This window comes from Natrix helvetica, assembly GCF_964273705.1.
Source record: "Natrix helvetica genome assembly, chromosome: Z".
Taxonomy (NCBI): domain Eukaryota; kingdom Metazoa; phylum Chordata; class Lepidosauria; order Squamata; family Natricidae; genus Natrix; species Natrix helvetica.
This window is the reverse complement of record NC_138554.1, coordinates 130,551,532-130,565,967: the sequence shown is the minus strand read 5'-3', so window position 1 is coordinate 130,565,967 and position 14,436 is coordinate 130,551,532. Positions and strand designations below refer to the sequence as shown.

The window sequence follows — 14,436 nt, the reverse complement described above, 5'->3', positions numbered from 1 at the left end:
GCAAGTAAAGCTTCTGAGCTTGGTCTTTCACTTGTAAAAGCTGTGCTAACTTTTTATAAATTAGATATTTTTAAAGTTCAAAGCTCATAATGCTAAAAAAAATCTAAAAGTAACTGTACCTTATTTCACTTATTTATTAAACAGAAGTAGTATTTGTGTAATATACATAACTTCTGATTTACAAAACTGGCTGATATTCAGATAGGCGAAAACCCAATAATATGCAACACATTTTAATTAACTCTAATTGATTTTTTTTAAAAAAATCAGTTGATACTTTTCTGGATGGTAGATTCTTTCATATAACCAATTATCTTTTCATTACAAATGACTAAACTTAGTATCAGCATTTGTAAGTATTTGTCCAGCATTAAAACACTGCTAAAAGTGTGGTATTTTAACACTAAATCTTTGAGAGTGAAAAGATTCTATTGATTGATTGTGATATTTATTGGGTCATAATGTATTTAAATTTTCTTTAATGCATATGTTAGCGATTGTTTACTGTGATAAAGTGCAGAAAGGTCTCTATGAGCAATTCTGCATGGAAAGAATTGCCTCATGTCAATGGTCACTTCTCAATTAAAAGTTCCATTAGCAGATGATTCCAGCTTCTGGTTTGTGTACTGATTGCATTTTATAGGTCCTAAATCAGGCTGCCTAGACAGGGAATAAATAAACAGCTAAAGTATGTGGTAATGGCATCCTGATCTTTTTTCTTTTTGTCTTTGGAAACACCTAGGTCCATTTAAGCCAATTAAGTTCAGAATATTTACTGAAATAAAAAATTGTGGTGTTTGAACTCTTACTGAAAATGAGTACTTTGCTAATTTGAGGATATTGATTCAGCTTGATACCTGTTTTCCCTGTTTAGATTAATGATAGTAACCTTCGCACAGCTTTTAAAAAAAATTGTTTCATAGAGGTATATATTTATTCTGGTAACTTCCTTTCAAGAATTTCTCTAATACTGCATGAATATAATAATCCTTCTGCAGAGGTTAATTCTAGAATTCTGCTGTATACTATAGGGTTATTATCAAATAGATCGTATTGTTGTCTATTAAACAGCTGTCCAAAGTTCTAAAATAACATCTATGGTTATTTTGCACCTTCTAGTTGTGCATTTGAGAGGAAAATGAGCTGCTGGATTTTAAGTTAGCCTTATCCAACCTGGTCTTTTCCAGTGGTATTGGACAATGACACTCATTTTCCCTTGCTCAGCTGGAGACAATGAATGGAGCTAATAGAGATGGCCAAGTAGCTAATACAGGTAACCCTCAACTTAGGATAGTCAATGACAATTCAAAATTATGACAAGCCTTCCCAGAGCTACTTATGATCCACTTTCAGAGTTGTGATGGACATATATACACAAGGAAAAACCGATTCAACTAATGATCATGGAGTTGACTTAACGATGGTCATGAAAGTGGTCATAACTTGAAACTGGTCATATGATGCCTCAACTTGCAACTAAAATTCCAATCTCAATTCTGGTCATAAATCGAGGACTACCTGTAGTTGAGGTTTGTTTTGATTATTATGGAACCATTTTACCATTAGTGTTGAATAATTTTCAGTGTAATGGAAGCAAAATTGGTGAAAGAGCAGGTAATCCTCATCTTACAACAATTTGTTTAGTGACCAAAATTACAATTGCATTAAAAAAAAAGTAATAATGACCATTTTTCACAGTTACAACCATTGCAGCAATCCTATGGTCATGTGATCAAAATCCAGACACTTGGCAACTGACTCACATTTATGGTGGTTGCAGTGTCACAGGGCCATGTGATCACCCTTTGTGATCTTCCAACAGGCAAAGTCAATGGGGAAGTCAGATTCACTTAACAACCTTGTTGCTAATTTAACAAATGCAATGATTCACTTAACATCTGTGGCAAGAAAGGTTGTAAAATGGAGCAAAACTCACTTAACATCTGAATCATTCATCAAAGGGAGTTTGGGGCTCAATTGTGGTTGTACGTTGAGGACTATCTGTAATGTGGTTAATCATACAAGTAGTCCTTGACTTATGGCCACAATTAAGCCTAAGTTTTCAGTTCTAAGCAAAGCAGTTGTTAAATAAGTCACATCTCATTTTACAGTCATTTTGCCACAGTTGTTAAGTGAATCAATGTAGTTGTTAAGTGAATCATGATTGTTAAGCAAATCTGGCTTTCCCTAGTGACTGCTTGTCAAAAGCCGTCTGGGAAGGTCACAGATGGCAATCACATGACCTCAGGACAGTGCAACCATCATAAACACATGTCAATTTTCAAGTGTCTGAATCATGTGACAATGGGGCTGCTTGAGAACCAGTCATAGGTGACTTTTTTCAATGCCATTGTAACTGGTCACTAAATGAATGGTTGAAAGGCAAGGACTACCATATATAGGTAGTCCTCGACTTATTGCCACAATTCAACCCAAAATTTATGTTGCTAAGTAAATAATTTCTTAAGTGAGTTTTGTCCCAATTTATGACTTTTCTTGCTATATTTGTTAAGTGAAGCACTGTTAGTAACAGAGTTGTGAAGGGAATCTGGTTTCCCCATTGACCTTGCTTGTCAGAAGATCGCAAAAGGGGATTGCATACACCTGGAACATTGCAGCGGTTATAAATATGAACCTGTTTCCAAGCATCCCAATGTAAATCATGTGACAGTGGGGATGATGCAATGGTCATAAGTATGAAAAATGATCATATTCCTTTTTTCAGTGCCATTGCAACTGAATTGTCACTAAATGAACTGTTGTAAATCGAGGACTATGATATATCATAATAGAAGTATCAGGTTATTCTTATTTTCTCTTTACATGTCAAGCAATTTTTATTTTATGTAAGGCAACAAACCCATTTTCCCCTTTGTGCTAGAAATCAGCATGGTAGATCAGAGCAAGTTGGATTTGGTTGCATTTTCTTAATCTATGGTTTTGTTACTTTGAAAATAGTAATGGTTAATGTGAGCCTAATACATATATTTTAACTTTTTATGCCTCTTCCTTTAGGAATATGAATAATTTGCTTTGAAATGTGTATGTACTTTAATATTTGTTATCTGGTAAAGATATTTTAAAAACAATAAGAAAGCTTAGTTTTGTTACTCTGAATGTTATGTAAAAGAAGTTTTGCTATAATTCGCACTCTCTTTTTTTTCTTTTGTCATATCTGGCACAACTACACTGTTCTCTTGAAATTTTGCAGCTGAAGAGGCTCTCTTTGTAGATAATTTTGTTTCCTCTTCTGTGAGCTTAATAATCTTTTTTACATTTTTGTTCTCCCCCTGCTCCCCGTGGTTATAGCAAAACATGTCTTTTCGGCATTCTCTTATGATAGAATTTATTGTTATATTTTCAGTGTGCCTAGTATGTAGGAATTAGTGAGCTTTGATCTGTGTTATTTATATAGGATTTAACTTTTAAAATAAAAATATTTGTCTCACAATTTGTCTCAACTCCTTAAGATTGTGGAATTGAGCTCCCCTTCTCCATCAACTCCTTCCAGAAATGCTTTCTCAGTCACTAAAAATGATGGATTAAAAGGAAGAACAGAGTCCTCGACTTAACAATAGTTCATTTAGTGACCCTACAGTGGCCTGAAAAAATCACATATGACTGTTTCTCGGTTATGACTTTTGCAGATTCTTGGCCACTGGTTCATATTTATGACCATTGTTGTGCCCCAAGGTCATGTGATACCCTTTTGTGACCCTCTGACAAGCAGTCAGTGGGGAAAGTAAATTCACTTAACAACCAGGTTACTAACTTAACTGCCGTGATTCACTTAATAACTGAGGCAAGAAGGATTATAAAATGGGGCAAAACTCACTTAACAATAGAAATTTTGGGCTTAATTGTGATCGTAAGTCAAGAACTACCTGTATTTTAAAGCCTGACTGCAGTGAAAATGTTGGAAGATGTCTTAAGCCACGGGTGTCAAACTTGATTTCATTGAGGTTGACTTCAGTGGGCTAAGTGGGGTGGCTGGGGTGAACGTGGGCGGGGTGGGCGTGACCAGCTCAACATCCTACAGCCCTCTGCCAGAGAAAACGGAGCCTGGAAGGGCTGCATGCTTCCCTCTCGGGTTCCATTTTTACTGGCAGATGGCTGCAGGATGCCGTCACAGCCGAATATTGAGCCCAGAGAGCCGTGTTCCATTTTCATTGGCAGAGGCACCGCGGGACGGTCCTTTGCTGTTTCCAGAGCAGCTCCATGGGCCAGATCTAAGCACCCTGGGGGCTAGATCCGGCACATGGGCCTTGAATTTGATACCCCTGTCTTAATTAAAGATAGTCACAGTCTTCTGGGAGAGAGATAATAGCTTTTCCTTGTAGTGAGCCCCCACCCATCCCAAATGCCTTCATTGAATTGTATGGGTGTATTTTAAAATTCCAAATAGAACCTGTGCACAACAGTAATGGTGCCCTCCAATTATAGTTATAAGTCATGATTGTCATAAGGCAGCTGATCACATGATTGACCTGATTTTACGCCTTTTTTTAAATGGTTACTAAATGATTGTTCTGATTGTTTAAGTACAATAATACAATAGTAGAGTTGGAAGGGACCTTGGAGGTCTTTTTTATTTTTTATTTTTTTAATTAAAATTTTTAATAAATTTTACAATTATTACCCCCCTTACCCTTCCCTCTTCCCCCATCCCTCCCCCTCTTCCCTCCCCCTGACCCCCCAGAGCAAAATACAGGGTATAAACATTTAACAACCATACACTAACATAAACTAACTAATTTTAACATGTCACTATTCTTGTGCTTTAACTCCCCCTTTCTTAAACTAACTTTAAATAAATTGTAGCATTCCTTATGCCTTCATTCATAAGCTAACTGAAATTTTTTAGTCCGGTATTTGTTTTGAATATAGTCAATCCATCTTCTCCAGTCCAGCTTGTACTTCTCATCTGAGTGGTCCTTCAGATACGCTGAAATTTTGGCCATCTCTTCTAACTTTACTACTTTTAACGTCCATTCTTGGATAGTGCCTTGGAGGTCTTCTAGTCCAACCCCCTGCCTAGGCAGGAAACCCTATACCGTTTCAGACAAATGCCTATCCAACATCTTCTTAAAGACTTTCAGTGTTGGGGTATTCACAACTTCTGGAGGGAAGCTGTTCCACTGATTAATTGTTCTAACTGCCAGAAAATTTCTCCTCAGTTCTAAGTTGCTTCTCTCCTTGATTAGTTTCCACCCATTGCTTCTTGTTCTACCCTCAGGTGCTTTGGAGAATAGTTTGACTCCCTCTTCTTTGTGGCAACCCCTGAGATATTGGAACACTGCTATCATGTCTCCCCCCAGTCCTTCTTTTCATTAAACTAGACATGCCCAGTTCTTGCAACCATTATTCATGTGTCTCCAGTCCCCTAATCATCTTTGTTGCTCTTCTCTGCACTCTTTCTAGAGTCTCTACATCTTTTCTACATCGTGGCGACCAGAACTGAATGCAGTATTCCAAGTGTGGCCTTACCAAGGCATTATAAAGTGATATTAACACTTCACGTGATCTTGATTCTATCCCTCTGTTGATGCAGCCTAGAACTGTGTTGGCTTTTTTGGCAGCTGCTGCAGACTGCTGGCTCATATTTAAATGGTTGTCCACTAGGACTCCAAGATCCCTTTCGCAGTTACTACTACTGAGCAAGGTATCATCTGTACTGTACCTGTGCATTTCGTTTTTGTTGCCTAAATGTAGAACCTTACTCTTTTCACCATTGAATTTCATTTTATTAGATAGTGCCCAATGTTCAAGTTTGTCAAGATCCTTCTGTATCTTAAGCCTATCTTCTGGAGTGTTGGTTATTCCTGCCAGCTTGGTGTCATCTGCAAATTTGATGAGTTCCCCATTTATTCCCTCATCCAAATCATTGATGAAGATGTTGAAGAGTACTGGGCCTAAAACAGAGCCTTGGGGTACTCCACTGCATACTTCCCTCCATGTAGATGCAGTTCCATTGAGGACTACACGTTGAGTGCGGTTGGTCAGCCAGTTACGAATCCATCTCGTGGTGATGCTGTCTAACCCACATTCTTCTACTTTATCTAGTAGTAGGTTATGGTCTACTTTATCAAATGGCCTTAAATGCAAGGGGCAGCCATGGGAACTTCTCAACCGCATTGTAAGGACCTTTTGGAGGGGTTCTTCTTTAACTTTAGTAATTCCTCAATCAGCTGCAGATTAGAGCTTTTTGAGAATTAAAAAAAGAAAAGAAATGGTGACTCCTATCTGTAACTTTCCTATGACTTTCCTGAAGTATGCTGTATGAATCCACTGTGGATCTGTGAATAAGCAATTCCTGGCTGTTTCAGGAGCACTGAGAGTAGGAATACTATGCACATTACTATCTGTGCATTCTGGATCTAATGCTGAAAACAAATTGCATTAAAAAGTTTAAATTGTGCCCCTTGGGCAGGCAGAAGCTCATTAAAGTATAGCTTCTTTTCAAGTATGTCTTAACTAGAAAAGGGGATGTTTTCAAAGTGTGACTGATTTGGCCAACAAAACTCCAGAAAAGCTTTGTATGAGCAACCATATGCTCCCCATCATAAAAACACAGAGCTCAAGAATAATTAACAAAGTACGATTGTATGTTAGGGAGGTGCATGTTGCTAAACTTAGCTTTTACGCTAATTGGAATATTAACCATTCATCTCGCTGTGTATTTTTAATGTTGTTCTTGCTTTTTAAATATATATGGAAGGAATCTGGTTATGGAAATCAGTATTTAATTAAATGATAGTTCAGTTTCCACAATCCAGGTGGCCTAAAAATGCTTTATATAGTTTTTAGATTAAGTTATAAATGTTTGCTATGGAGTTACCTGAAGATTGATGGAGATGCATTTGAAAAGCATTATTTTTTTATTGATTCTTAATGTAGTAAATTACTAAAGTTATTTGGCAGCAAACAGAAATGGCCTGTGATGTTGTTCACATTTATTCTCCTGATAGTACCACAATTTGCATTAATTGCATTGCTAGTGCACTCACTTATATTAAAAGGCTTCTAGTATAATTAATCCTTTTTATTTCAAATCATTTTGGCACAATTTCCAGCAATAAACACTCATAAAAGGTAGACACTTGAGAAATAACAAGCAGGTTGCTTCAATATACCTATTGCTATTTTCTCTTGACATGAAGTTATTGATAGGCTTCTAGGAGCCAGTATTGCATATCGCCTAAGAATTAAGACGCATATGAAAAATGGTAAGTGGATTATTTTGCATAAAAAATAGACAGTTCTTGAATCTGTGTAATTAACCTGTGTTTAAAAAATACCTTGATTTATGCCTACATTTGTATTTCAGTTGCATACATTATGGAAATTTAATTTATAATCCATTTAGCTGATGTGATCATAGTATTTAGAACCATCATTTATTAGGGCTAGTATATTAAATGCTTTAAAGCTACTTTTCCCAACTTGATTCTCTTAAAAGGAATTATAATTGCAACTTCCAGAAATTTACAGAACATCTGGAGGGCATCCAATTGGAGAATGCTACTTTAAAAACTTCATTTTGAAATGAACTTAAAAAAAACACCACATACACAAAAAGAAATTGTACCTGTCTGTGGGTACACACACACACATACATATGTGTACACACACACATATGTGTACACACACACACACACATACACACACACACAGTTATAAATGACATTCTGTATTAAATATAGTTCGTGTCTCTCTTTGTGTTTAGCTCTTTTAATGATTAAAACTCCAAACAATGACTACAAATTTAAATTCAGCTACACAGATGAAGGTTTCATTTGTCATGGCTTTATTAAAAATAATGCATTGCTTTAATGGAATTCCTCCTTAGTTTTGCCCTCATCATTTGCACCTCCCAGGTGATGGTAGATCTAAATTTTCTCTAGGTATCAAAATATATTTGATAATCTATCAGTAGATGCTCTTTGCTATTATTTCATGTTTGTAATAAAATTTAGCTTCCTGATCTTTCCTGCAGAAAATTTGAAGAGTAGGATTTGGAGATAATAGGAGATAGCTTTTCTGTTCCAATATATAACTATAATACAAAGAATTAAAAGCAAAGGCAGTGTCATTTGATCTATTCAGAGTTAAATTGAACTTTTATCCATTCATCTTAGAAAATGGCGAAAAGTTTTCTCCAAAATCTAAACCATAAATAAATACAGTAAAATTTCTTGAGTGAAGTGTGTAGTATGTAATATATAAGAAAATACTCTTGTTTAATTGAAAACACACCTACCCACCCACCCCATATTTAAAGCAGATTCAATTATTAAGATCAACATTGTAAATATAATTATAGAAATTATGATATATATTATAGAATATTTTATAGATAAAATTGAATGTAGTATCTAAATTGAAAAAAATAAAAATCCTAAATGGGAAAAATATATAATTCTAATCAGATGGGATTTTTTCAAACTTAAACTTTTCTGTTCTTTTGCTCCTTCCCATGAGTCACTACAGCTGAATAAAGTATGAAGAACAAAAATGGGTTTGCAATTTTTCAAATTTACATAATGCAAAATTCAATTCTCTTCCGTGTAGGACTGCCGCATATAAAATAGGACTAAATGTGTATATATTTTTGCTATAGTGTCGAATATCTATAGCTCGCTCAGAGAACGAACATCCACCCTTATATGCACGTTTACTGTCAATAGTTAGACTTGAGAATATAATTTTAGATTTAGATTATCTGCTACAAATCCTTAATTTTCTTAAACAATATTATGATTTATCATATTGGGTGTACATGTTTCTTTTTGCTGATCATTGACTGAATAAAGATTACCAAAAACTATATATAAATTTGGGCTATGAACTTTTTAGCAGGCACAGGAAATGAATGTATGTGTTTCCTGTTCTCCTTCTGGATGAATATCAAATGAGTGAGTTTCAATTTCTTTACACTTTTTTTAAAGGCTTTGTATGAAAATATGCTGGTTGAGCTTCCTTTCGCCAGTTTTTTCCTCTCCAAGTTGCTTGGGACAAGTGCTGATGTTGACATTCATCATTTGGCATCTCTGGATCCTGAAATGTACAGAAACCTCCTTTTTCTTAAGAGCTATGAAGGTGATGTAGAAGAACTTGGGCTGAACTTTACCGTGGTAAATAATGATTTGGGAGAGGCACAGGTAAGGAGATATTTTCTCTGTCTCTTATAGCCAGTTAACTATTAATTTCCCAGGACTATTTATATTCAGATACCATGGTGATAAAGCACTGACAAAATAATTGCTGCTTGTGCTATTTGGAATCAAAGCATACGTCTTACTGTTTTGGTGATCTGAACCGACACTTTTTTTTGCTAAATTGTCAAAATACATTTTTTTGTCTTTGTAGCTGAAGACAGGCAATTTATGTGGTTATGTTTTTATTTCAAATTTGAATTCTTTATAACGCAGTTTTATGTCTCATGGGCTTGCCCAGGCAATCACCATCACAGTCAAAGCTGACTTGAGAGAGGGTTGGGGGTGGGGGAGAAGGAGAGATGAAAAAACTTACAGTTGAAATTTGGGTTTGTTCTTCTTTATAGGTGATCTGTCCATTAATTCATAAAGATTCTATTTTTCTATACTGATACAAAAGACTGCATTAAATGATTGTTAATGTTAAATATTCTATAACAGGGGTGTCAAACTCAATTTCATTGAAGGCCGCACTAGGGTTCTGTTTAATCAAGGAGGGGCGTGGCCATGGTTGGGTGTAGCGAGCTCAACGTAACTCATGTCGGGCACCTGTGGTTGCCAAGGGCTAAGGCAGGACTTTCCTGACACCCTCCCTCACATTCATTAAAATCTTCCTTCCTTCCTTACTCCTTCCTTCCTTCCCTCCCTCCCTCCCACTTCCTTCCCCTTCTATCTTCCTTCCCCTCTTTCCTTATTTTTCCTTCCTTGCTCTCTTCCCCTCTTTCCTTCTTTTTGTCTTTCCCTTTCTCCTTTCCTGTCCCTTCTTGCATGCTCAAATGCAAAGGGGAAACATTTTTCCTTTTGTTTTTAGTTTGTTTTGTAGCCCTCTGCTAGTGAAAATGGAGTCCAAGGGGTCCATGCCCCCTGTACCCCATTTTCAGCCACAACGGCCTCCTGCAGCCCTGTGCCAGGGAAAACAGCTTGGGGGCGGGATGTGTGTCCCTCCCCCCAGCTCCGTTTTTGGTGGCAGGAGCACTGTGGGCCAGTCTTGCTGTTTTCAGGCTGGCCCTGCGGGCTGGATTTGGCCTGCGGGCCTTTAGTTGGACACTCTGGTAGAGGAATCCCTGACTCTCTTCATCTATAATGATCACAAACCTTGCTACACTGAATCAAACTTGGGAATTGTGCAAGCAGAGGAAGGCTGGCAGGCAGTTATTATTACTTACCACTGTTCCAGCAGAAGCACTGCTGCTTTGCCTTGAATCCAATGGTCTCTCTGCTTTTCCTCATTAACACCATCCATTTAATCCCCCACGCACTTGCTATATGGACTCCAACAAGAGAATTTAAACAATAGCGAGTATCCAAGCACAGCAGCTAATCTTGAACTTTGAACACATTTCAATTTGAACAAACATTTTGTCCAGTTGTGATTTGAACTCTCAAAACATACACATTTTGGCTTGTTTAAAAACCACCCAAAATAACTAAGTGCAAAAAACTGTTTTGTACATCCTTAGAGAACTCTTTTCAAATCAAGATGCATTCCAATATGTGTTTGATAAACTTCAAAAAGTTGCTGGTGTTTGAATCAAAATCAAAAATCAAAATGAAGCTTGGATGTCTTTTTCCAAAATAATATAAAGTTGGAATGAGGGAGTAGCTGGAACATTGAAGTATTTTCCTAGGGAATGCATGTTTTCCATCTTTTATCCAGAGAGATTTTCAGAGGTTGGTGTCAACAAAAGTTTGTTGAATCAAACTTTTTCAGAATCACTGTTGTTCCATTATGCCACCTAGTGGCAAATGCTGTGACCAACGGGCCATATTCTTTCCTTCTTAGCCAAAATGTACCCTTCCAGGCAAAGTCTCGTTCTTCTAAGTATTGATAGTGCCATATAAAAATAATGTATTCATAATTAATGGAGGTTCGATTATGGACTGCTGCATCAGCACAATATCATGGAAGGTGATGGTCAGATTGGGACTAGGGGGCAAATAATACGTCTAGAGCAGGGGTGTCAAACTGATGTCATGGCCGTGTCAAGTGACGTATCAGGACTCCTCCCACCTTTTGTTAAACCAGGCGTGGGCATGGCTAGCACGTGACGTATCCGGCCGTGAGCTGGGAGATTGACAGCCTTGGTCTAGAGCAAATGAGATTGACTTCATAGAAGATGTTTGTGTTTTTCAGGTGGTTGAATTGAAGCTTGGAGGAAAGGATATTCCTGTCACTAGTGCAAACCGAATCGCCTACATCCATCTTGTGGCAGACTACAGGTTAAATAAACAAATCAGACAGCATTGCTTGGCATTCAGACAAGGTCTTGCCAATGTTGTTAATCTTGAGTGGCTCAGAATGTTTGATCAACAAGAAATACAGGTATAATTGCCCAGCCAAATGGAGAAAATGATGCATTTAGCGATTTTAAAGAAAGTCAATATAATGTTCTGCCTAACCACATATATACTGCTTTTTCCCCCCAACCCTTCCAGGTTTTGATTTCTGGAGCCCAGGTTCCAATTAGTCTAGAGGATCTTAAAACTTTCACAAACTATTCAGGCAAGTACATGGTAAATAAAGGTGGTGTTGAAGGACAAAAATAAAGAAAGCAAGGCATGGAGGTTGAATGTGATTAATTTGTCTAATGTCAAGAGAAGAATAAATTATATGGTTATGCTTTGTGCGCATGCCCACACATGGACTCTTTGGTGGATAAATAATCAAAGACCAGGAGTAGCAAAAATACATATTAACATAACATGCAATAATATATAAAAAAGAATGAGTAGTCCTACAAATTAGCAACACATTTCACTTAGTTTTTAAGCCACTGTTAACCCTTAAATAGCATATGAAAGAAATGATTATATGATCTTTTAACCATTCTTTATGCCTCCTATTATTAAAGCCTACTTTTACAAAATCTTACTGTTTATTAGTTCACCCTTCTATCCTGGTATTGCTTTTTAGATCCAGGCATAGGAAGTCCCAATAATTGTTTTCTTTATCATGTAGAATAACACTTTTAATTCCGTTTTAATGCAGTTTTTTCTTTTTTTAAATGTAGGAGGTTATACTGCGGATCATCCAGTAATCAAAATCTTTTGGAGAGTAGTTGAAAGTTTTACCGATGATGAAAAACGTAAATTACTCAAGTTTGTGACAAGCTGCTCACGACCTCCTCTCTTGGGTTTTAAGGTATCTGCCTTCATAATTTTGTCTTTTAGTCAATTTGTTACAGCCATAATAATAGTGAATTAATAAACATGTTTAATTAAAAACCAGAGCAACATTAAAGTATTGGGGATGTAGACATGTACATTGTAAAAATTAAGATCATTCCCAAATAAAAATTAAGATTTTATGTGTACTCTAAGACAATATTTTAAATATTTTTTTAAAAAACCTATAGCAGTCAATGTTATGGTACTGTAGTTCTAAATGTTTAGTCTTAGAAGTAGGTTTTATTGAATTCAGTTTGGCTTCTTCTCAGTAAAAAATTATAGGATGCTGCATCAGTGGCGGGTTTTTTTTTGGGGGGGGGAAGAATGATTTGCTTAGTATCTGGAAAAATCAAACTAAAAAATTGCAGAAGTTAAATTAAAAAAAGTGAAATCAAAGGAAGTATTAAATAAGTGCCAAGCCTTGGTCCATGCTGCTTGACCTAATAATTCATTTCATCTCAATTACCTCACATGATAAATTAGCACAATCACTTCTCATCATATGACTAGTAATGTGGTCGGGATCCTGATCATGATGTCGGTTCTGCCTTAAAATGAATGTGGATGTTTAGATTAGCTTCTATAATGTAGAAAAATATAGAACCACCCATGTTTCCTTCACTGCATGGACCTGTTGCTCACAGCTATTACTTTACATACTGTTTACAACACCCCAAAAATGAAGATACCTTTGCATTCTACAGTATATAGCAGGAGTTGCTGAAAAACAAAAATTATGATGTGCTGCTATTTTGTTCCTGATTTTTCCTTTTTTTTTTTTAAAAAAAAAAGAATTTTATTGGTTTTTAAACATTTATAGGGAAGGGTAGGTGGATATACAAAAATTTTTGGCAGCTACATCGTGCTGAAAGTAGAAATCTCTGCAAATCTCATGACCTTTACAGAAAGGAAAAACAAAAAATAAAAGATAAGCAGAAACAGCATCTTGTTATACATTGTGTCAACCATATGTTCAATCATCTCTTTTATCACTTTCTAATATATCAACAATTACAATAATATTTCAAATACATTTATTTTTGTGACCCGAGTCTTTTCAATATTGCTCCCTCCCCCCTGTCCTCTGGTGGAGCCACAGCCCCTCCCTCCCTCATATCTTGTGTATTATCACCTTTTTCACTACCTCTTATGGTTTCATCCTCTAGGAGGGGACCGTGTTTTTTCATGAAGGCCTCTGTCTCCATAACTGAATTGATTCTAATTCTGTTTCCCTCCCAGAAGATCAACATTCCTCCTGGCAATAACCATCTAAATCAAACTCCTTTATTTTATAATTTCTTTGATAAGGAGGAATATTTCCTCCTCTTACCTCTTATTTTTTTCGGAATTTGTTTAAGAATGTCAATTTCTTTATCTTTATATTTTAGTGGTCCCCCACTTTGGGCTCCCAAAACCTCATCCCTCGTGGTCTAAGAAATTTAACGTAGACTTCCCTTGGAACATTATGTGTTCTGGCATATTCTGAATTGATTCTATAAACCAGGTCCATATCCCACCACAACTGTTCTTTATCTCTCTTAATGTATTCTGCTAAGATTGTACACATAGTATCCTTAAGATCTTCATCTTCTGTCTCGGGTAGGTTCTGGAATCTGAGACAAAGCGACATTCTTTCAAGTTCCATCTTTACCATGAAGTTTTCCAAATCTCTATTCCTCTTCTGAGTTGCCTTCACCTCCTCCCTCAACCCACCCACGCCCTCCTCCAGTACACCAACCCTCTGTTTATTTTCTGTTGTTTGCAGCTGTACGTCTCTGAGTTCTTTAAAATCTGTCAGCTCTTTTTTCAGTTGTTCTTGTCCCTTCATAATAGCCTGGAACATTTGGGTAACTGATAAGTCCTTTGAACTCTCTCCAGCCCCTTCTTGTTGTAAGAATGATGAAATTTTTGTCTGTTGGGTCATTGGGCTGGATGTAGAGGAAGTGGGTGCCGAAGCTGCCTTACCCAGCGGTGGTTTTCTAGGCCCCATTTGTTCAGAGATAAGTGTAAGTCTTATACAAAAGAAATGGCGTCTGTGGAATGCGCAGCTGGG

At 36.7% G+C, this 14,436-nt stretch overlaps 1 protein-coding gene across 1 annotated transcript in view; it reads left to right on the top strand.

Annotated features, from left to right (window-relative positions):
• Positions 1-14,436, top strand: part of UBE3C (ubiquitin protein ligase E3C) — a 68,661-nt gene that overhangs the window by 42,001 nt on the left and 12,224 nt on the right. Inside the window, exons 19-22 of the mRNA XM_081932277.1 lie at positions 8,949-9,161; positions 11,350-11,538; positions 11,652-11,718; positions 12,227-12,357. Of these exons, the coding sequence (XP_081788403.1) occupies positions 8,949-9,161; positions 11,350-11,538; positions 11,652-11,718; positions 12,227-12,357 (600 nt within the window). The remainder of the gene's footprint in view (positions 1-8,948; positions 9,162-11,349; positions 11,539-11,651; positions 11,719-12,226; positions 12,358-14,436) is intronic.